A 24,861-nucleotide genomic window follows, 5' to 3' on the forward strand; every position below is an offset into this window, starting at 1 on the left:
TCTCCTGCTCTCCAGACTGGGGAGAATACACCACTTCCTGCAGGACATACAGCAGCTGAGTACTAAAAGGTTGGAGCTTTTTAAATAGAAATAATTTACACATTAACATAACTTTCTGTGTTTATTTCGGAGCATGAGCAGACGGGAGCCGGGGCAGCGCGGGGCCCTGCCGCTGAGCAGACGGGAGCCGGGGCAGCGCGGGGCCCTGCCGCTGAGCAGACGGGAGCCGGGGCAGCGCGGGGCCCTGCCGCTGAGCAGACGGGAGCCGGGGCAGCGCGGGGCCCTGCCGCTGAGCAGACGGGAGCCGGGGCAGCGCGGGGCCCTGCCGCTGAGCAGACGGGAGCCGGGGCAGCGCGGGGCCCTGCCGCTGAGCAGACGGGAGCCGGGGCAGCGCGGGGCCCTGCCGCTGAGCAGACGGGAGCCGGGGCAGCGCGGGGCCCTGCCGCTGAGCAGACGGGAGCCGGGGCAGCGCGGGGCCCTGCCGCTGAGCAGACGGGAGCCGGGGCAGCGCGGGGCCCTGCCGCTGAGCAGACGGGAGCCGGGGCAGCGCGGGGCCCTGCCGCTGAGCAGACGGGAGCCGGGGCAGCGCGGGGCCCTGCCGCTGAGCAGACGGGAGCCGGGGCAGCGCGGGGCCCTGCCGCTGAGCAGACGGGAGCCGGGGCAGCGCGGGGCCCTGCCGCTGAGCAGACGGGAGCCGGGGCAGCGCGGGGCCCTGCCGCTGAGCAGACGGGAGCCGGGGCAGCGCGGGGCCCTGCCGCTGAGCAGACGGGAGCCGGGGCAGCGCGGGGCCCGTTGGAAACTTTTCAAAGTTGGTGGAGAATGAGCTGCTCTTTATTTTCAGTCTGATTCCGTGTACCTGTCACTTTAGATACGGCCCATGACAGAGGAATGGAACATTGTGTTCCCGGTGGAGCGTTATTCCCTGGAGCTGCCAAAATATGCGCCCAATCCCCCGCCGCCAGCGCTGAGTGCTGACTGAAGGCGATGGTCTGACTTAGTGAAGCCCTTCTGCATGGCGCCATAGGAAGCACAAGTGCAAATGGTCGCTTTTAACTCTTCCTTGCTGCCAGGGACGTTGTGCCCGGGCACGGCAGTCACACGTAGTCCTCCTCATAAGCCGTCAGCTCAGGCCATTCCAGGAGCTGCATGCGATGACGCCGCCTGCCAAGAGCTTTCTAATGACGCAGCACATTCTCAGCTGGCCTGCCAGGGAAGGAGGTGCCAGCCGCATGGGAATGACCCTCTGGCAGCACTCCAGGCCATATAATCTCTGCCGGCCTGCTGCTTGGCCGGCTCGGTGACTGCGGCGCTGTCTATGCACACATTATAGGACGGACAGGCCGAGATTTATAATGTTCTCTAACCTTTGTGCCTAGAACTTTGAAGTAAAGGCAGATGACTTATTACCCATTGAAGAACTGGGCCGAGGAGCCTACGGAGTGGTGGAAAAGATGCGGCACGTGCCTAGTGAGCAGATAATGGCAGTAAAGGTAAGAAGCAGAAAACATGGATGCTCTTCCAGACATGGCGCCACTCTTGTCTTCAGTTTGTGTGTGGTATTGCAGCTCAGTCCTATTAAAGTGAATGGAGACGGCTTGTAATACTGCACACAGCCTGAGGACAGGAGTGGTGCTGTTTTGAAAGCAGATATGTTCTTCTAATATTGGATAACTCCTTTATATTAGAGCTTGTACCAAGAACCTGCGGCCCTCCAGCTGTTGCTGAACAACAATTCTCATCATGCCTGGACAGCCAAAACTTTTGCTTTAGCTGTCGATGATGGGAATTGTAGTTTTGAAGAACTCCATGCAAAATGTATTTTTTTTTAATGTTATTACATAAGGAAAGTTAGACAAATTCCTAATATACACTAATTATGGGAAATCTACTTATAGTGCTATTTCCCTCAACTTAGTAGATCAGGGAGGCTTCAATTCCTCAAAAAAAAAGTGACGTCACGACTCGGGTGTATATACTTGAAGTGTCCAGCAGGGTGCACACTATATGTAGAAGTCTATGTAGTGGAATCAGTGATTTCTCCCTCCCTCTCTGTGCTGCCCAGTGCTGTGCAATCTCTCCCCTCCCTCCCGTCTCGTGCTGCCCAGTGCTTTGTGATCTCTCCCCTCCCCGTGCTGTGCAATCTCCCTCATGGCCCGGTGCCATGAAGCGGGGTGAGCGCTCATTATCTGCCGCTCACCTCGCTTTACGGCACCGGGCCACGAGGGAGATTGCACTGCACGGGGAGGGAGCGGAGAGATCACAAAGCACTGGGCAGCACGAGACGGGAGGGAGGGGAGAGATCGCCAACACCGGGCAGTATGGGAGGGAGCTGAGAGATCGCAAACACCGGACCACAGGGGAGAGGTGTCACAGCATGGGGAGGGAGAACACACTGATTCCACTACAAACACTTTCTACATAGACTTCAACATATACTGCGCCCCCTGCTGGACACTTCAGGTGCATACACCACAGTCGTGACGTCACTATATAATATATATATATATATATATATATGAATTGAAGCCTGCCTGATCTACTCAATTAAGGGAAATAGATATGTGCATTTCCCATAATAAGTGTACTTTAAAGGAGGGGTTCTCCTTTAAAACAGCTGGAGTGCCGAAGGTTTTCTATCTGGGAATAGCATAACAGTTTCCTAATGCAATGCTATTAGAGTTAATTTAGGGGTTATCCAGCGTTTTTTTTTTTTTTTTCCCGAATCAACTGTTTTTATAAAGTTATTTAGATTTTTAATTTACTTCTGTTCAAAAATCTCAAGTCTTCCAGTACTTATTAGCTGCTGTATGTCCTACAGGAAATGTGTTTTATTTTCAGTCTGACACAGTGCTCTCTGCTGCCACCTCTGTCCAAGACAGGAACTGTCCAGAGCAGGAGAGGTTTTCTATGCGGATTCATAGAAAACAGACAGAGTTCCTGCATGGCCAGAGATGTCGGCTGAGAGCACTGTGTCAGACTGAAAATAAAACATGGGAAGGCTTTAGATTTTTTTAATAGAAGTAAATTACAAATCTATATAACTTTCTGAAACCAGTTGGTTTGAAAGAAAGCTTTCCGCTGGACAACCCCTTTAAAATCTGAAGTGTACACCTCTCTGAACCATCTGCATTAGCTTGTGGGCGCTGAGCAGAATATATATTGCCCCAGGCATGCATTAAAGGGGTACTCTGGCGTCAATAGTTTTCTTTTAAACAAATCAGTTTCAGATAGTTATATAGATTTGTAATTTACTTCTATTATAAAAATCTCCAGTCTTCCAGTACTTATCAGCTGCTGTATGTCCTGCAGAAAGTGGTGTATTCTCTCCAGTCTGACACTGTGCCACCTCTGTCCAATTCTGCTCTGGACAATACCTGACTCAAAGGTGGTAGCAGAGAGCACTGTGTCAGACTGGAGAAAATATACCACTTCCTGTAGGACATACAGCAACTGATAAATACTGGAAGATAAAATTAAAGTGAATTGCCAATCTGCATATTATGATAACAGTTGCATTGAAAAAGGGGGGAAAAAAATCCTGGAATACCCCTTTAAATACCCCACCAGTATTCAACTTTTATTGCTTGATAATAGTGAAACTAGACCATTCTCTGCATCTTCTTACCCTCATAGGCCTATGTGTATCCATTAGGCCTGAATCATGATAATTCCATAGTGGAGAAGACTGGCATTACTGTATGATGAGGTAGTACATGAAAATGGGGGCTGCTTTCCTGCAGAAACAGTGCCACACCTGTCTATGGGTAGTGGCTGGTATTGCAGTTAAGCTCAGATGAATAAAATCTCATAATGGCACACATGGCCTGTAGATAGGAGCGGTGCTGATCTGTATACATTAGGCCTCAGTGAATCAATAAGAGACATTACACACCTGCCATACCCGGCAGTGGAGGCCGCATCTCTGACTGACAGGTGCTATCTAAGCAATAACTATATCCCGGAGTAGGACACTCTTCTAATCCATCTCTGTTCTCTCCTCTGCAGCGCATCAGGGCAACCGTGAACAGCCAGGAACAAAAGAGACTGCTAATGGACCTCGATATATCTATGCGCACAGTCGACTGTGATTTCACGGTCACCTTTTACGGAGCGTTATTCAGAGAGGTATTTTCCTGGATTTGAGGGGGGTTAACCCCTGTACGGCAGCCATACTGCTATAGACGGCCATATAACTGGCGGCTGAATGATGTATAGGGGCTTTTAGATGTACAGCATTGCATTGGTGCATCAGTGACCTTGGTTATGAAGGCGTTAAGGATCTGAACGTCTGTCATTAGATTTAAAAAAAAAATTGTAAATACTTAATAATTTTCCAGGAAAAAACTACTGATGGCTTATTCATCCCACCAATCTGCTAATAATAACCTGCCCACTGGATAGCCGAACTATAGTTATTCCTGGAAAACCTCTTCAATTCACCAAAAGAACATATCATATGGGTGATTTATATTGACAAGGTGAAATCCTTCATAGAACTTGTTGAAGTGTAAGTCACAATTTGGTGATTAACTTTTCAGGCTAATTCTGCAGTTAACCTGACACAATAATTTACTTCCCCTATGCACAAAAACATAACCTCAATAATACTGCTCCTATATGCAAGAATATAACTACTATAATACTGCCCCCTATATACAAGAATATACCTACTATAATACTGCTCCTATATACAGGAATATAACCCCTATATACAGGAATATAACTACTATAACACTGCCCCCTATATACAGGAATATAACCACTATAATACTGCTCCTATATACAGGGATATAACCACTATAATACTGCTCCCTATATACAAGAATATAACTACTACAATACTGCTCCCTATATACAAGAATATAACTACGATATAACTGCCCCCTATATACAGGAATATAACTACTATAATACTGCTCCTATATACAAGAATATACTACTATAATACTGCTCCTATATACAGGAATATAACTACTATAATACTGCTCCTATATACAGGGATATAACTACTATAATACTGCTCCTATATACAAGAATATAACTACTATAATACTGTTCCTATATACAGGAATATAACTACTATAATACTGTTCCTATATACAGGAATATAACTACTATAATACTGTTCCTATATACAGGAATATAACTACTATAATACTGCTCCTATATACAGGAATATAACTACTATAATACTGTTCCTATATACAGGAATATAACTACTATAATACTGTTCCTATATACAGGAATATAACTACTATAATACTGTTCCTATATACAGGAATATAACTACTATAATACTGCTCCTATATACAAGAATATAACTACTATAATTCTGCAGCCTATGTAAATGCTTATTAAAGTGACTGTACCACCAGGCCCCGGCTGAAGCACTGAGACGGGCTGACCCACTTAGTGGGCGGAAACCCACGCCCCTCTGATAGGGTTCCATTGATTCTAATGGAGTCACGTCATGGAGGGGCTGGGGTTTTTCCCACTGGGGGTGGGTTGGCCCGTCTCAGTGCTTCAGCCTGGGCCTGGTGGTACAGTCACTTTAAATTGTAATCTTGTACTTGGTTGGTGTTGGAGATGTTCCGCAGCAGCTGCTGCAGTGTGAGTTACTCCGTTCTCCACTGACATTAAACTGTGTGCACATTCACATTATGTTGCAGCTTGCGGTGGTGGTGTTCATTATTCATACATATGTCACTTTGTAAAGTCCTTGCTGTATGCTAAGGAAACTATTTCCAGTGTAATCTGAAAACTGACAGCTCCTCTTTAAGGCTGAAATATGAAGTTGTGGAGCTGAGCCTGTCCTGGAGTATGTGCAGCATTTGGCATCAGAAGAACACCGCTTCACGTCAACTGGTGTCAGAAAGTTATTAAAGTTGTAATTTACTTCTATTTAAAAATCTCTATTCTTCCAGTACTTATCAGCTGCTGTATGTCCTGCAGGAAGTGGTGTATTCTCTCCAGTCTGACACACTGCTCTCTGCTGCCACCTCTGTCAATGTCAGAAACTGTCCAGAGCAGGAGAGGTTTTCTATAGGGATTTGTACTGCTCTAGAGAGTTCCTGACATGGACAGAGGTGGCAGCAGAGAGCACTGTGTCAGACTGGAGTGAATAACCACTTCCTGCAGGACATACAGCAGCTGAGAAGCACTAGAAGACTGGAGATTTTTTAAATTAGGCCTGAAAAAGAGCAATGTGGCCATGCCATCCACTCCCCATCTGCACGCTAATTCTGATTATGGATAGCACGGCCGCCACGCTCTCTCCCTGTCTATCTCCTGATCGTGTCAGTTCTCAGCAGTGAGACCCACTGTGATCAATAACTATAGACAAGTCTGACAAGTACTCCTTATATATGGGCCTATGTAAGGACCTCTTATTCCAACTATACGCATATACAGTGGTGCAGTGATGCGTTGTCTTTGTCTGCAGGGAGATGTGTGGATCTGCATGGAGCTTATGGATACATCACTGGACAAATTCTACAAGAACGTCATAGACAAAGGCTTGACAATCCCAGAAGATATCCTGGGCAAAATAGCAGTTTCTGTAAGTAGCCGTGCGATGGTCTGTACTGGAGAATGGTGTGTGTGTGTGTGTGTATGTAATATATATATGTATGTATGTATGTATGTATGTATGTATGTATGTATGTATGTATGTATGTATGTGTATGTATGTATGTATGTATGTATGTGTGTGTGTGTATGTATGTGTATATATATTAGTGTGTGTGTGTATATATATATATATATATATATATATATATATATATATATATATATATATATATATATATATATTTTATATATATCCCTGATGTAATGTCTTCTCTGTATCTCCTTACAGATTGTTAGAGCATTAGAACATCTACATAGTAAACTCTCTGTGATCCATAGAGGTGAGTGCCCCCTCCCGGCCATGTACGTGCGCTGCCTGTTATCACCGGTTTATTGCATTTACTGCACGCATTTACTGCACACACTGCATTTTTGCTTATGACTGAAGAATAAATGGCCCCGACTGATTCTGCAGGTTTCATGTGCACTGATGGCGTTATACCAATCTCCCAGATCACCCCTAAAAATTGTTTCACATAAACTGGTGCCAGAGATTTTTTATTTACTTCTGTTAAAAAAAAAAATCTCCAGTCTTCCAGTACTTATCAGCTGCTGTTTGTCCTGTAGGAAGTGGTGTATTCTGTCCAGTATGACCGTGCTCTCTGCTGCCACCTCTGTCCAGAGTAGCAGCAAATCCCCATAGAAAACCTCTCATGCTCTCCAGATTTTAAAGAATACACCACAGGACATACAGCAGCTGATGAATACTGGGAGATGGATTTTTTTTTAATAGAAGTAAATTACAAATCTCTGGCACCAGTTGATGTAAAAGAAATTTTTTTTTTTTGTGACCTATCCCTTTAAAATTACTGGCAGTTGCTGTGATATCGATGCTATTGTGGCAGTGCTGCCTCTCAAGGTGGGGGGAGGGGGCTATACCAGGCAATAAGGAACCAGTCCGTTCTTGAATTCCATGTGCTGCAAACAGGGCCATATTGTGACCTTTGTGGCTGGGTCAGGGCACGTCAAGAGCGGCCGGTGGATTAGTGGTAAGCTGCTACCAAAATTGCTCTAAGGATGGATAATCGGTGTCCTGGTGCATGGTGATGCGTGCGGGGGTTAAAGGTCAGGTCTGTCCGATAGCATAGATGGGCGACCATAAAGTAAACTGCTGAAAATGTTGGCGCAATGGAAGAAGTGTCTGGTCTGCTGCATCACGTTCTCCATCATGCGGGGAGGAGATGGCACAAAGATGCACTATGGGAAGACAGGATGGGGGGGGTCAGTGTGATGGGCAATATTCTGCTGAAAACTCTATCCTGGCATCATGTGGATGTTACTGTGACACCGACCACCTACCTGACCATTATACACACCAAGTAAATCATCATCATACAGATCTGCTGCTATTTCAACCTTGAACATAGATGGTTATTTGCATTTACATTATGTACATGTGCCAGGTAGTGTTGTCAGAGGGACGTTTAGCTTTTAGGGTTGTGACTACGTACGCCCTGATCTATACATAATGGCTCTCCTCTGTTCTTTCATTTGCAGATGTGAAACCTTCCAATGTTCTCATCAATAAGCAGGGGCAGGTGAAGATGTGCGACTTTGGAATCAGTGGATACTTAGTGGACTCTGTAGCCAAAACAATGGACGCCGGCTGCAAACCGTACATGGCTGTAAGTGCAGCTCACACTGATGGAACCCTCCCAGTAGGAAGCTGCGTTGTCATTGGGACTCATTGTGGTATTGTTTCCAGCTCCCTGGCTTCACCTTCTGTCCTCAGACATGTCATCCTCCATCTCCAGAGCCTTGGCTGGATCAAGCTTTGAGTGATGTTACCACCATTGACCTGTCCACCTTGGCCTACGTCCCCATCTCCCAGTCACATATATACAGATACATATATATCTATCTTTACTGGGACATATAGGGAAGAATGACGTGTGTTTGCAGCATGCTGCCTTGTGCTGAGCAATGCCTGAGGACTGGAATTGAGAAGCACTGGCTTAAATAATATTTTTTTTATGTTAAACAGATATCTTAAGAATTTTTGGTGACATTTTTCTAAATTTTCATTTTTCTATCTATAATATAAAATAATCATGAAATCTCGCAGTTCCCGTTCTCACCACTGGGGCTAAAACTAAGCTGAGACTTCCTGTTGGTGGTGATAAGAGGAGGCTGCTGTAAAGGGGTCTGTAAAGCATTGCAGCTCCCTGTGGAATGACCTCACAGGTCTCATAGCATGCTCAATAAAGTCTCACATTCATGTCAAGGGCATAGTCTGTCTATTGTCGTCTATGCCCATGAGTCTTGCTGTAAAGCATAACACTAAATGCTGTTAAGAACAGCCCAGGCAACATGGTCGCCCCATAACAAGTTACAAAAAGTCAAAGAACTAACAAAATAGAAACAGATTAGAACAAAAGAACAAGTTTTAGTATCTGACTCTGATCAGTAAGAAAATGTAGGTGGCACATTCTCTTTAAAGTTATAATGTGATTGCTGTTAGTTTTTTAGACTGTCTAATACCACTGCAGTTGTATAGCTACGCCTCTCAGGAATCTAGAACAGCTGGGTGGTGACTTGTATGGTAGCTGTACTGCTTTCCCAGGAGCAGATATTGACAGCTAGAGATTCTCATCCTTATCATCTTGCCTTATAATAACCCTTTTTTTTTTTTTTTTTTTTTTTTTTAAATGTAGCCTGAAAGAATAAACCCGGAGCTGAATCAGAAAGGATACAGCGTGAAGTCCGACATCTGGAGTCTGGGAATTACTATGGTAAGTTTGGTGTAACGTTAAAGGGGCCAGGCTCTTCAGGGGAGGAGCTCCGGACCACTGACTATGCACATATCTGCACCTAAGCCTTATTCTCCTAACATTGCAGTCCCTTCACTCTAAGGCAGGGGTAGGGAACCTGGGATCTCCAGCTGTTGCAGAACTACAACTCCCATCATGCCTGGACAGCCAAGGTTCCCTCCCCCTGTTCTAAGAAATGCTAGAGGTCCTGGCAGCCAGTTCCTCAGCAGTTAATATATAACATGCAGCAGTTTTATAACATGTGGTGTAAGTCTCCTCCTAGTATGCCTGGACAACTGTTATCTGCTCAGGCATGAGAGTTGACGTTTTGCACCAGGTGAGAGACCGCATTGGTTGTATTGTCCAGCCACTTTAAATCCCTTTAAGAGTATAGACAGCCTTTATTCCTTGTTTATTATTCAGTACTCTGTGCACCAGTTCTATGAATTAGAATAGGGCTTGTGCACGGAACTCTCCAGGTTTGGGGAGTATCCACGGCACCCCGATCTTCTGGTATTGGCTACAACAGCGCACTGATCAGGGGATAACATTGTGTAATGAACCCTGTAAAAACTATAGGAAAGTGTGTAATTCCAGAATTTCACCTCATGGTGGCAGCAGAGTCACACTTTATACTCCTTGCTAGTTACTGTTATAGGGTAGCTACAGTCCATGTCGCTGCTTCTGATAATGTTATCGTATAGCGCACACAGTGTGTTATATAACGTGTCAGGAGGGGGTGTTACATCATCACCGGTCTGTGATGTCATTTTCTCTTCTCTCTCCCAGATTGAGCTGGCCATCCTGCGGTTTCCTTACGACTCTTGGGGAACTCCTTTTCAGCAGCTGAAACAGGTGGTAGAGGAGCCATCTCCACAGCTGCCTGCCGACAAGTTCTCCGCAGATTTTGTTGACTTTACCTCAAAGTGGTGAGTGAGGATAAGAGTTGTTGTTTTTTGCATCGATAGGGTTATCCAGGATTAGGAAATCCACGCTGATGAGTTGTGCTCAGTTTCTGTTTGGTATTGCGGTTCGAATGGAGCAGACTTGTAATATTCCACACAATGTGAGGTCTGTGTGTGTGTGTGTGTGTGTGTGTGTTTTTTTTTTTTTTTAAATCCTGGATAACCCCTTATCTGGTTACCACTGTTTACAAATATCCAGTCTTCCAGTACTTATCAGCTGCTGTATATCCTGCAGAAAGTTGTGTATTTTTTCCAGTCTGACAGCGCTCTCTGCTGCCACCTCTGTCCATGTCAGGAACTGTCCAGAGCAGCAGCAAATCCCCATAGAAGACTGGAGATTTTTTAATATAAGTTAATTACAAATCTATATAACTTTCTGATACCAGTTCATTTGAAATTTTTTTTTCCTTCCTTTGCTGGAGTACTCCTTTAAAGCGACTCTGTACCCACAATCTGCTCCCCCCCCCCCCCCCCAAACCACTTGTACCTTCAGATAGCTGCTTTTAATGCAAGATCTGTCCTGTGGTCGGTTCAGCAGGTGATGCAGTTATTGTCCTAAAAAATACTTTTAATCTTGTTAATCCGTGCCAAACTGGAGTATCTGTGCCCTAATTTTGCACCACCCCTCCATCCCTCCTCCCTACCCTCCTCATCATTAGGAATGCCACTGAAACATTTTCTCCATGCTGAACATTGCACAGGTCCTTAATAGAGATGCGCGAACCGTGTTCGAGTCGATCCGAACCCGAACGTTCAGCATTTGATTAGCGGCGGCTGCTGAAGTTGGATAAAGCTCTAAGGTTGTCTGGAAAACGTGGATTCAGCCAATGACTATATCCATGATTTCCACATAGCCTTAGGGCTTTATCAAACTTCAGCAGCCACCGCTAATCAAATGCCGAAAGTTCGGGTTCGGATCGACCAGCATGCTCCAGGTTCGCTCATCTCTAGTCCTTAACGATCCAGCCCGTGTGCTGTGCTGACACAGGTGGGGAATAGGAGGCAATCTGCCTAAAGCATTCCTAATGATGAGGAGGGACGGAGGGGTGGTGCAAAGTTAGGGCACAGATACGCAGGACAGATCTTGGATTAAAAGCAGCTATCAGAAGGTACAAGTGGTTTGGGGGGGGGCAGATTGTGGGTACAGAGTCTCTTTAAGCCCCATTCATTTTAATTTTGCTAAGCTGCAGTACCACATCCAGCCTGTACATAAGGGTGGAGCTGATTCTGTCAGAAGGTAGCCTTGTTTTTCTAATCCTGTGCACCGCCTCTGATGGTAACAAGGGATGGATCATTTAGTGGCAAGTGATGGAAACTATCACCTTTTATGTGAATGGTGTAAGGATCAGTTCAGTTTTGAGTACATAGGGGAAGATTTATCAAGCATGGTGTAAAGTGAAACTGGCTCAGTTGCCCCTAGCAACCAATCAGATTCCACCTCTCATTCCTCAGACTCTTTGGAAAATGAAAGGTAGAATCTGGTTGCTAGGGGCAACAGAGCCAGTCTCACTTTACACCATGTTTAATAAATCTCCCCCATTGTGCTCTCTTGTACAGGTGGTATACTTGCGGCCCGCCAGCTGTTGCACAACTACAATTTCCATCATGCCTGAGTAGGTAAAACTCTGGCTGTCCAGGCATGATGGGAATTGTCACTCTAATTCAGGAATAGGATTATTGATACCGCACGCACTAAACAGAATTAATACCGTAACTATGAGCAATGTGTTTACCACCAGGCAGGAGCAGGAAAAGTCTATCTGGCAGTTTCCCCTTGGATTTCAGGAATCCCATAGGCCTTGCTTTTATGAGAGTTAGCGGCTCACGTTTTACTGGTTGTGCCTGATGCAACCTGTCCTGCTATTGTCTGTCTGGAAGGTTTCCCAAAAGATCACTGAGCCGGAAGCGATCACAGGAAACATCCTGACGAAGGATGGGTAACTTTACTCCATCAGGCCGCCCTGTGACGGATGTGGCTGTCACACTGACCCTGGTTGCTGTCCGGCTGTTGCTATGTCCTCTCACGCGGGGTGGGGCGGGGGACGCTTGGGAAGAACAATTCCGCATTTGTTTACTGATACAATCATTAAAGGAGACTTGGACGTCTTAAAGGAGAAGTTCTACAAAATTTTAAAAATGACAGGAAGTCTGGGTGTGGGGAAATATAGTATACTTACCCCCCTGCCTTCCTCTTCTTCTTCTTTTTTTTTTTAAATTTATTTATTAATTTAAAGATCAGGAGTTAAGAAAATCTTGACGTCGATGAGGTTAAAGATCAGTCTTTATTCTGCATAATGCACACAGGGCACCAATATTGGGGAGGGTCTCCTACCCCCTTGACCCCACCCAACCTTAAGAGGCCCTGCCAGTCACTTGTCTTGACCAAGGTGTGTGTGTGTGTAAGTGTAATACCGGGTGCATTGATGGTCCTGGGTTACTCACTATCTATCTAAAATATTTTTTTCTAATGTGAGTCTTACATTTTGTTCTGTTTGCAGCTTGAAGAAGAATTCCAAAGAGCGTCCGACTTACGCAGAGCTTATGGTAAGTATAGGTGATATCCCTGAACTAACACCCTTAAAGGAATGTGCCCAATAATCAAGTGCAATCAACTGGGGCGATATTACTGGAACCTTCATGACTAAAGGTGGTTAAAGAGACTGTCAGTAGGTTTAGGCTGTCCTATCTCAGGGCCACATAAACTAGTGAAAGAGAAGCTGAACAGAATGATGGATCACTTACATTGTTCTGTGCAGCTGATTCAGAGATCTCCTCCTCAATAACATGGACAATAAGTAGTTCTCTCAATTATGTGCATGAGCCCAGTAGTCCTGGATATTCATGAGAAGCAGAAAACTCCACCCACCAGCTGCTGATTGGCAGTTATCTATCCATGCTGTGTATAGGCAGTCACCTGTCAATCAGCAGCTGGGGTGAGGGGTGGAGCAAGAATCCTATTCTCCTGCATATTAGGAGAACTGCTGAACAGAAGGATGGAAGTAATACACCAATCTGTTCAGCATTTTTGTCACTAATTTTTGCTGCCCTGATTTAAGGTGGCATAAACATGGTGACAGATCCCCTGTAAGATTGACTGGCAATGTATGGTGGTTCCTTATAAAAAGAAAGGGGGTTACAGAATACAAATCTTTCAGTCACCCCCTTTCATCTGCTCCCTCCCTCCTGCTTAGTACACTGTACATTTTAGTAATTGTGATGACTTGCTTTGTAGTCTTACTATAGAGACACGTAAACAGACATGGGTCAGTTACCCCAAAACGGAACGATAGATTAAAGGGGCGTTCCCATCTTATCTAATGTACATATAGGGATTGTCAGGTTATATATGCTGCTATATATATTAATATAATTAAGATATACTCTTAGTAGGAGTATGTAATATATTTTAAACTTTCTCCCCCCCCCTTGCAGCAACACCCGTTCTTCACGCTGCACGCATCCAAGAACACTGATGTGGCGTCTTTCGTCAAACTCATTTTGGGAGAATAAATGGACGCAAGTGCCCACTCGCCCCTCTCTCATCCTACGCATGGACTTCTTCTCTTCCCACAGGACGTGGTGCGGCTGAATGTGGCTGCTTGAATACCCCATAGAAACGCATTATGGGACTGGGAAAACTGGACTCCATATTTGTTTCTTTTGGCCTTTTACATGCAAATGTCTAACCCCTGTGCTGCCACCGCCGCCTTGCTGGCAGTGCAGGAGTTTCAACCACGCGTCTTACCGGAATGGGATAATTTTAACTTTTTTTTTTTTTCCTCTCTACCCACTTGCTGCCGTATGGGTTTTTAGCGATTTTTAGATTTCTAGACATTTTTTGTTTTGGTTCTAGGTGCTACTAGATGTTTGTTTTCCTGTGTAGATTTTTTTTTTTTTCTTGTCTCCCGCCTCCACCCCCCACCTTTTTTTCTTTTGGAAACGATATTTATGTTCTGTATTCTGGTTTTAAGTCTGCGTTTTGAGAGGAAGAGTGTGTGATCTGGATAAAGTACGGTGGCAAATATTTATAGGGTTTTGCTGGTGAAAGGGTGATTTTTTTTTTTTTTTTTTTTTGTATTTAAGTTTCTTTTTTTTTGTTCCCTCCCCCCCACATTTATTTTTTAAACAATGAATTTGGAGTGACTGTGTGATAAATGTCATCCTCTTATATAATATATTCTTTTTTTTTTATCTAATGTGTTTCTTTTTAAAGCCAAGTAGTTAGATTGACATATTGATTTTATTGCTGGCCTAGACGAGACGAGTCGCTGCTGACTACGTGATCTGTAAGGCCTGGAAGCTAAAAATACACTAGAATCATGCTGTCTGAGGTTATGGGAGCCTATGGAGGGCGTAATTTAAAGATGAATTATTGCATATATATATACTACTTCAGAGGAAACCTGTCCCATGGAATCATACCAGGGCCGGTTTATTTTTTTGTATTGGCATGTGACTGGTACTAAAAGCCAAACAATCACCTTCTCTGTACAAGTTACTCCTCAGGGTGCGTCATGGCAGGAGGAGCCCTCGTGCGGATAAAGGGACTTGCAATGCATTGGGCCGCCAGTAAGGCCGAAAAACTTGTACAAAGGTCACAATGGGCCGAACGCCAAAGTTACCAGATGAAATAATAAAATTTCTGCAACAACCTGTCACATCCTTATAGCAGTGGATGAATTTTAAAATTGTGTTTTGTTTTTGTTTTTTTTGTTTTAATTTTGGGCGCAGGTCCTCCTAATGCAGTTTTTTTCCCCTAGTGCAGCAACACACAATTACTGTAAGAAAAAATTTCTGACCTTTGTGCCCAAGCCTGTTTTTTCCAGTTAATAGTTTTTTTTTTTTTTTTTTTCCCCTCTCGGCGCCATACAATGCATTGCAAGGGGTAACCGGGGTCATGGTATCCATGACAAATAGTAATGTTTTCTATTACTGAAGGGCTTGTATAAATAGGTCATGATCATTCTGGCCATGAAATGTTGTATGGATCTTACAGTGGTGAATACTGCAGGGTTGTGCCATGTCAGGAAAAAAAAAGTATACACAACAGGAAATGACCTTTTTATTTCCAATCCAATGAAATGTCTTGCATATCAATTATATTTTTTAATGTCAAAACTAGTCTGTGCTTGTTTTTGTGTATGTGGATGTTTTTGGTTATTGTGTGGAACCCTTTTGGCATTGGGGAACCTGTGGGAGAAAAGTTCATATTTTGGAGAATCCCTACTATTTAATGGGATATCCAGGACTGGGTTGTGTTTAGCATTTAAATCCATCTCTATTCACTTTAATGAAACAGAGCACCAAGCTGAGGAGAAGTGGTGCGGTGCGTACAGGAAAAGAGGGCATTTTTTTTGAGCCTAGAACCCTTTAAAGTGAATCTGTACCGGTCGCCCTACACAGACCCAAATCACCGGTACTGGGTCCTCCACTTCATCACGCTGTGTCGGGTCTCGCGGTTTGCCTTTCTCCTGGGGCCGGTATTTTGGCTAATGTTTTATTTCGCAGGTGCATGTCAATGAGGTGGGGTCCTAGGCCTGCAGCCCCTCCTCTTTTTAGGCACAACCCAGGAGTGGATGAAGGTGGGAGAGTGGTCATGCTCTGTTCAGGAGAGAGAAAAAGCCAGTGTGCCTATAATATGTCAGCCACTTTACCTGATATAGATAACCCACACTGTTCCCCAAAGGTAAATCAATGCCTTCACGTTGAATTTACTGGAAGTATTGTAAAATTAGAACCATCAGTTAGGTTATAGGGCTCTCCTGCTATTGTCTTGCTGCTGTCCAACATCTAGTCTGAGGAAAGAACAATACGGGAGGGACTGAAAACAGATTAGGGGGAATCATCAAAACTGGTTTCCCAAAAATATGGTGCAGTTTGTGCCAAAAAAACCCCAAACCCTGACTCATAGGACATGCATAAAGTTTTCACTCTGTTTTAGATACCTTGTCGAGCATGCTTCAGAAGTAACATGGCACACTGGCAATTGGGTGTGGTCTCAACAAGGAGGCATGGCTTTTTAAAAAAGATGTATGGTCCTAACAAGGGGGCACAGCTTAGTGTTGCTGTTATTAGGAGTCACTTTAAAGGAAACCAGGCGTCACCGAGCCAGGGGAGTACACGACGAGCGTGTCTCTTCCAAGCTATCAATCAAACTGGACTCCTTTGCTTCGTTACAGTGTATGGAGAGAGAGTCTGATGCTTGGTGTGAGGTGCTCTGCCACACACTTCCCCCTGGCTGTATCTTGTGATTACAGTGGATTTCAGGGGTGAGACCTGCTGCGATCAATAACTTATGTTATGTCTGATAACCTATTGAACGTTACTCCAGATGACAGGAACTTTGAGTGCTCCAAAAATGTACCATGTAATAGAAGGCATAAAGCTAGCTTAGAATCTAAAGGTGTTCCCTTTCCCCACAGTGCCACCACAGGGGTAGTTTGCCCGAAATTTTTTCTTTTTTAAATCAACTGGTGTCAAAGTGCCGGAGATTTGTAATTTACTTCTATTAAAACAAAAAACTCCTGTCTTCCAGTACTTAAAAGTACAGTGATTTTTATTTATTTTTTTTAAATTAAAGTATTGTATTGCCCCCCAAAAGTTGTACACATCACCAATATACACTTTATTACTGGAAATGCTTATAAAGTGCTTTTTCCCTGCACTTACTACTGCATCAAGGCTTCACTTCCCGGGTAACATGGCGATGTCACTTCCTGGGTAACATGGCGATGTCACTTCCTGGGTAACATGGCGATGTCACTTCCTGGGTAACATGGCGATGTCACTTCCTGGGTAACATGGCGATGCCACTTCCCGGGTAACATGGTGATGTCACTTCCTGACTCCCAGAGCTGTAGCTGCTGGAGAGGATGATGGCAAAGGGATGCTCAGTGTAGCTGTGTTCCCTAATGTATATGAGAATGGGTTTTGCACATTGCCCATTTATGGCCTTTATGGGGCACTGTACCCTTAGTGAGTGGTAATGCATCAGGACCTCTTGTTTACAATGAGATCCGACCCCTCCGGGGTATTTATATGTGGGTAAGCGCCCCCTTTCTCTGGCACTTCTTAAAGATTCCACTCTTTCAGAGATGTTTATTACTGGAGATGAGGGAACCGGGTTCGAGTCGACCCGAACCCGAACGTTCGTTATTTGATTAGCGGGGGCTGCTGAACTTGGAGAAAGTTCTAAGGTTGTCTGGAAAACATGGATACAGCCAATGACTATATCCATGATTTCCACATAGCCTTAGGGCTTTATCCAACTTCAGCAGCCACCGCTAATCAAATGCCGAAAGTTTGGGTTCGGATGGACTCGAGCATGCTCCAGGTTCGCTCGTCTCTATTACCTTTCACAAGAGTTTTAGCAGCGACCTCCTCGTCCACGGAAAATAAACTGGTGTTTGCGCATTTCTCGCTGATGACTACAAAGACTTCTTTAAATGGGTAAATATTTATTTTTCTAGTCTGGATTTGGGTTTTCTCGTCGGACCTCTGCAATTTATTAGGATATTTTTGGCAAAGAGACTTCTCTTGAGATCTTGATTTCCAGTTTGCCAAGTAAATCGCTGCTAACCTGTCTTCTGTTCGTAGTAACGTTTTCTGCTGGTTGTGCGGAGAACTAATAAAAAGGAACTCCATCTTGACATGTATAATACTGGTATTCTTTTAAGGGACTTATTTAGTCCTTTAGGCTGATTTTAAATAGTGTAGAGGCAACACCTGGAGCTCCTGCAGCAGTTCTTTTGGCCAGACCTGCTTGTTTCACAGTAAGCTAGGGATGTCTAAAGCAGCCCTAGATTACTGTAAAGATTCACACTGTGTTTCATAATCAGAAAGTAGTGTTCTGCCTGGGAAGGGCTGTGTACTATCAGGTGGCTCAGAACTGGGTGATGATAGGCTGGTATTTATGAGATTTGGTAAAATAAGTCCTGTGCCAGTCTGGTAATGCCTCCTGAATGATATATGCCTATGGTGATGGGAGGCAGTGCAATAAAACTGTGTGTGGCTGGCTCTTGTAATAAGGTAACATTTTTGTGTTTATTTCAAAACTGAAATTAAAAAGGATTGTCCTAGTTAGGTCGTCTTCTCACATTTTGTACACAGTCTGTATATACGGACGGTGTGTACCGGACTATTATCTGGGCATTGTGCAGCATTATGATGCTGGGAGCTCCAAAAGAGTTAATCTTTGCTGTACTATACTGACAAATCTGTATAAATATTGGCTGTGTCGGTACAGTACTGTAAAGATTTAAAGGGGTATTTCACAAAAAAAAAAAAAAAAATTCTTTCAAATCTGGTGCCAGTCCATGTCAGGAACTGTCCAGAGCAGGAGAGGTTCTCTATGGGGATTTGCTGCTGCTCTGGACAGTTCCTGACATGGACAGAGGTGGCAGCAGAGAGCACTTTGTCACACTGGAGAGAATACACCACTTTCTGCAGGACAATACAGCAGCTGATAAGTATGGGAAAACTGGAGATTTTTAAATAGAAGTAAATTACAAATCTATATAACTTTCTGAAACCAGATGAAAGATTTTTTTTTCAAAAATATTTTTTTCCATCAATCTGATCAACATCCTGCTCCCTTCCAAGGTAAGAAGTGACAAGGCTATGCAACTTATTTGTCTCCAAAGATGAATAGTAGTGCACAATCTGCCGGAACTTGTTTGCAATCTATATATTATTTTCCTCTACAAATGTGGTGGGAAACCATGGTGCATTTGTTTTGGGTCTCGGTTATAACGTACGAGGTGTTGTGACCTCATTGTTTTGGAGGTTTCATTGTGTTGGTGTAAGGAGGGAAGGCGGCATCAATCACCCTGACAACATCCCGAAAACACAACTAGCCAGGAAAATCTCTTCCTAGCCGCATCACGGTGGTAGGACTGATAGTGGGAAATGCAATGAATCACTTTCCAGAGCGTCCAAAAATACTTTGTCTGGGACTGTGGTCATCTCGTGACATTTGTGCCTCAGTGCATTAAGGGATTCCTAGTTCGTCATCATTGTGAAGAACGTCTCTAAAACATGTCATCCCTTCAATCTCAAGAGGTTTCTTAAAGAGGTCATTAAAGGGGTATTCTGGCCCAAATCTTTTCGTTCAAATCAACTGGTTTTAGAAAGTTGAACACATTTGTAATTTACTTCTATGTAAAAATCTCCAGTCTTCCAGTACTTATCAGCTGCTGTATGTCCTGCAGGAAGTGGTGTATTCTTTCCAGTCTGACACAGTGCTCTCTGCTGCCACCTCTGTTCATGTCAGGAATTGTCCAGAGCAGCCCCATAGAATACTTCTCCTGCTCTGGACAATTCCTGACATGGACAGAGGTGGCAGCAGAGAGCGATGTGTCAGACTGGAAAGAATACACCACTTTCTGCAGAAAGGTTGTATCCATGTTTTCCCTGACTCCATAGGGTTGCATCCAACTTCTTCAGCCACTAGTAATAAAATGCTGAGCGATCGGACGTTACTATTGCGCTCACCTCTAGTAACAGGGCTATGCAGATGTATTAGGAGGGCGGCCCTTTAAGACTCTGAGTTGGTGACTGCACTTACAGTCCCCTCTTTTACAGAAATGAACCATAGCGATGCCCCCTACACAGTCATCTTTATATAACCGTTCACGGCTTGAAGGTAATTGTTCTGTAGTCACATTTGTTGGTCTTATAACAAAGCGCAGATGACTTATTCCCTGTAAAGATTAGGTAATCCTGAGTGGCTGACATCGGGTATTGTTGTGTCTTCTATACGCTGGGAATATTGATGCGGCGCTGTCAGCTGCATTGTTTCAGACTAAAGTTGGGCAGAAGATTTGGATTTGTCATGGCAAGAAAGAAAACATGCATGTCAGCGACCTGGAAAGTGCGAGGACTGGAGTTAGGAATGGGTCTGGAGCAATGCTGGAAGGGCAAATCAGGTGTAGAAAAGAAGCTTTAGGCTGCATTCACACGTTCCGCATGGAGTGGAATGTTTGTACCGCACTCTCCCCCCACTCGGGCAGTATCTGTAATAAGATGCTGAGAGCGGGGGAACTGTACAGATATGCACCACCCTGTAATGACAGTGCCGCGTGGCTGATTCATTACAGCACTGCGCATATCTGTACAGTTCCTCCGCTCCCAGCATCTTATCACAGATGCTGCCCGGGCGGGGGAGAGTCCGTTATAGGCATTTGTATGTCCGTGTTCCATATGGAACGTGTGAATGTAGCCTTAGGGTCCTATTACAAGGGCTGACTACGGTGATCTGCTACATAGTCGTTCATTTACTGGACCTATTAGATGGCCTGATAATTGGGCAGTAAGGGCTGCATGAACATCGTTAGTGATGTTCATGCAGCACTTTCCCAAACACCTGACACCTTACCTCTCCCCGCTCCCGATCTTCTCTCCTGGGCTCTGCAGCTTCCTGGCGGTGGCAGCAGCAGCTGGCGAGTGGCCTGTCAGCTATCAGGTGTTTGGGTGATCGTTAGCCATCGGCTGCGCATTGCTATTACAAGTAGCGATGTGCGGTCGGCGCCTGACAATTTTAGGTTCAAACCTAAACCAACGATCAGCCGCTAATTGTTTTATTAGCCAATCGTTGTCTCTATTATACACAGCGATATTTGGCCAATTATTGCCTTGTGTAATCGGGCTCTTAGTCGCCTGGTGGCTGTGGTTCACATGCTATGACGGCAGACTGATCTGTATATGGAATAGGGGAAGGGGTCACTGGCATCAAACAGCAGTGAAATAGTCAAGTCAATAGACGTTAACATGGTGGCCGATGGCTGACAGCAGTAATACCGACATAGTAAACCTGGTTTATTGCCAAGTATCCCGAAAAGTAACTTTTCACCATTCTCAAAAAAAATCCTCAAATCAGAATTTTAAATTTTCATGGTCAAATCAAATGTAATGTGTGAGGTCGGCTGGAGGAATAAGAGATCTGCGGGGACATGAAGGAGTTTGCTGCTGATTCAATTCATATGCTTGAAAAGAGGGAGAGCGGCCTACAACTCTGGATGGGATAAAATTTCCAAACTTTTCTTTAATAAAAAAAATGTAAATTAACCCAACGCCTTTCGAATTGTTATAGTTCTTACTCATGGTATAACCACATTATCATCAAGACTTATATACATAATGAACTGGACTCTTTCAAAGCAAGTTAAACATGGCGGGAGTCCATTCAACTAATGTCATCATAGATATTTGCAAGATATACCCCCTCGCATTGTGGCAACTTTCTTATATTTCAGCTACACTTCCTGTAGAACATACAGCAGCTGAAAAGTGCTGGAAGACTAAAGTTTTTAAATAGAAGTAAAGTACAAATTTTTTTGTTCCTGTCAGACGTTCTGTGGATCAGCAGTGAATGGGTCATCTCCGGCAAGGACTTTTTCTGATAATAAATAAGTGGACTTGGAGGAATTTCGGTCAGGATTACGTTTTTGTTTTTTAGCACAGTTACTATTGATACTAAACAAGATTAGGGGAGGAAAGCTTTTGTCTGGCCGGCTGTTAAAGGATTTGTGCGGCGATGATTATAGACGAGAAAAATAAGAAATCAGAAGGTCTTACATGTATCGGCTTTTTATATTATGCAAAGTGATTGGAATCATCCAAAGCCGGAACGTTCTTCTGCCTGGTCACAGCCGCAGTCTAAGTAACGACTGTGTCCAGGAAGCTGAGATATGGGAAGTTGTCTGTACCGTACAGCTGCTTTATTTGTCCCTGTGCCTGCCTACAAATCAAGGCATGGCGGATATGTAATGATTACACATTTGGCCACCAGAGGGAGTTAAAGTGCTTTCCAACTGCCCTACAAATTGGCTCTCAGAGGCTACTTTGGGCAGTGTACCTTTTGGTTAGGGATCGGTGACTGCTGGATATGTCTCTACGATGCACTCAAAGACATTTGTCTGCAGTGGTGTCATGAATGGGAAACCTGGACTGCTACACACTGGAATTATATAATCTTTATAGATGACTCTAGGCCATGTTGGGGATATGATGACGTTTAGGTTTGAGTATGAAGGCCTCCTGGTGAGCGTTTCAATGCTGTCTGTGCTGTGGAGCCACACATTGTCCCCTGATGGTGTGATGATGTGGGGAGGACACACTGCCCCCTGCTGGTGTGATGATATGCGGAGGACACACTGCCCCCTTCTGGGGTGATGATATAGGGAGGCCACTGCTCCCTGCTGGTGTGATGATGTGGAGGACACTGCCCCCTAATGGTGTGATGATATGGGGGGACACACTGCCCCCTGCTGGGGTAATGTGAAGACACACTGCCCCCTTCTGGTGTGATGATGTAAGGAGAACACACTGCCCCCTGCTGGTGTGATGATATCTGGAGCACACACTGCCCCCTGCTGGTGTGATGATGTGAAGGATACACTACCAGATGAGTAGACGAACCCAAGATTGTCTTGCCCCAGTCCCTTTTAGGGATAGGCACACAGATGGCTATATATGCTACTGGCCATAGGCAACTTTTTGACCAGCTAACTTATCCCTCCATCAATCTTTTTGGCCAATGAGAGGATATAAAACCCCTTATCAGGCCTTAATGAAATCCCATCTACAGTTCCTGCCAATATGACGGTGTGTCCCACCCTGTATGTATCTCAGCGACCTAGTTTGGTCCTGTTCTTATACTCCGTCACATGTATAAAGTGGACGGCGTTCTCCTAAAATGACCCGGCGGCCGTAATCAGTAAATCGTCAGCGCACAGCCATGAGTTTTCTGTAATCTCTACCAAAATCCCCAAAGTCTTCTCCATTTCAAATAATTATTGATATGTTCTGATGGAGCGTTTTATGAGTCATCCCGGCTGCCCGCATCCATATTCTATTACGCAGGTATTATCCCCCAGCTAGATATTGTATTCTCCTAAATTACAAAACCTTTTCATCCAGTATGACGTCCTGCTAGTCAGTGAATATACTTTTCTTTTGCTTTTGTTATGTTTTGCTGTTGTTTTGGTAGCTATGGGTTTGAGTGCAAATTATGGTCTGACCAACTGGACATCAGAACCTGCCTTGGCATCAGCCTTGATAGAGTGGATGGGTCTCTATGGTATATGTGTGGCCTTGTGGACTTCTACAGCTTCCTACAGGTTCCAACGTCCTTCTTAAATCTACTGAGATGGTGTTATAGGGGGTAGAATGGGGATCAAAAAAAGTTGTATATATATTTTTTTTTCTCCGTTCATGAGACTTTAACTTGAGGACTTCTTTAAAAGTTCTTTGAGTGCTTAGGTACCAAGAATAAGTACATCTGTGGTGACCCCCGGTGTGGAGGTACAGCCGGTCACTTGTCAGATGGTAAAGTGGGACGCCAGTTCTATGATGGTTGGCCGAGATAAAGCCGGGCCCTGTGATGTTATGTCGCAATGCCAGTGTCACCTGCCAGGGCCCAGAGAGGTCTACTTGCATTCTTCCCCTACAACGTCCAGCACAAAAGACTCATGTACTTCCTCTACCCATGTGACTTCCTATCTTCAGCATATCTAAGGTGCGCTGTGAGTGGGTGAAGAGTGCGTAAGGAGAAGTAAAGTGAGAGATGATAGGATAGAAGAAGAGGAGACTCCTATAGGTTCCCAGATCCACGTGACACACAAAAAAACAATAACCCTTTATATACTTCAGCTGTGCAGCATCTAAGTACACATAACAGCGACATCTAGTGGCGAAGCTTTATCACTACTTCATCACAACTTTGCTTACAATAAGTACAGGCTTTTATAAAGGGTGTAACCAATAGCAACACCCGTGGTGGGACACCGCACATCATTGGTGTTGAAAAGTAATCATCCCGGAGGGTCTCCATGTACTTTATTTAAAAGTTGGCAGAAACTGCTGACCTCAGTAGGATCGGCCTTCTGTCCAAAGTGTACTGGGAATCTTAACCTCAGCACACATGGTAAGGTGAGAGAAGCGCCCAGCGAGTTAGATTTCAGCTTTTGTTCTCGTAGAAATAAGCTGCCTCCAGAGCTGTCTGGCAGCAGGTTACTCCTTCTCTCTTGTATGAGAAGATATAATGTTCGGCTACACAGACCGTGCATGTGTATGGTTAGATCGGGAGAAATAGAAGAACGTTTGGCCAAGAAATATTGAAAGTGTACGGCCACCTTTGGTGTATTATAGCCAGATGGGTCAGAAGGGGTAATTCCAAGGGAGGTCTGGGATGTCTGCCCCAGTTTACCTGCACCATCTGATATAACATATTAAAGTGGTTATCCAGCGCTACAAAAACATGGCCACTTTCCCCCCACTCTTGTCTCCAGTTCAGGTGTGGTTTGCAATTAAGCTCCATTTACTTCAATGGAACTGAGTTTCAAACCCCACCCAATCTGGAGACAAGAATGGTGCAAAAGTGGCCATGTTTTTGTAGCACTGGATAACCCCTTTAATATAATATAGTGCGTATATTCTATACCATAGAGGTGGATGTTGAACAGATATTAGAGTCTAACAGAAGATCCAGGGACATCAAGACTAGGAAAGCTACTGGG

General features: G+C 44.4%; 1 protein-coding gene across 3 annotated transcripts in view; it reads left to right on the plus strand.

Annotated features, from left to right (window-relative positions):
• MAP2K6 (mitogen-activated protein kinase kinase 6) overlaps positions 1-15,463 on the plus strand; it is a 36,186-nt gene extending 20,723 nt beyond the window's left edge. For all 3 annotated transcript variants that reach the window (XM_069952650.1, XM_069952651.1, XM_069952652.1), the window contains 9 exons: positions 1,377-1,490; positions 4,006-4,125; positions 6,443-6,559; positions 6,860-6,911; positions 8,128-8,255; positions 9,285-9,362; positions 10,170-10,309; positions 12,844-12,889; positions 13,778-15,463. In XM_069952650.1, the coding sequence (XP_069808751.1) occupies positions 1,377-1,490; positions 4,006-4,125; positions 6,443-6,559; positions 6,860-6,911; positions 8,128-8,255; positions 9,285-9,362; positions 10,170-10,309; positions 12,844-12,889; positions 13,778-13,855 (873 nt within the window). In that variant the 3' untranslated portion in view covers positions 13,856-15,463. The remainder of the gene's footprint in view (positions 1-1,376; positions 1,491-4,005; positions 4,126-6,442; positions 6,560-6,859; positions 6,912-8,127; positions 8,256-9,284; positions 9,363-10,169; positions 10,310-12,843; positions 12,890-13,777) is intronic.
• Positions 15,464-24,861: the final 9,398 nt, after the last annotated feature.

The sequence above is a fragment of the Dendropsophus ebraccatus genome, chromosome 14, assembly GCF_027789765.1.
Source record: "Dendropsophus ebraccatus isolate aDenEbr1 chromosome 14, aDenEbr1.pat, whole genome shotgun sequence".
Classification (NCBI taxonomy): domain Eukaryota; kingdom Metazoa; phylum Chordata; class Amphibia; order Anura; family Hylidae; genus Dendropsophus; species Dendropsophus ebraccatus.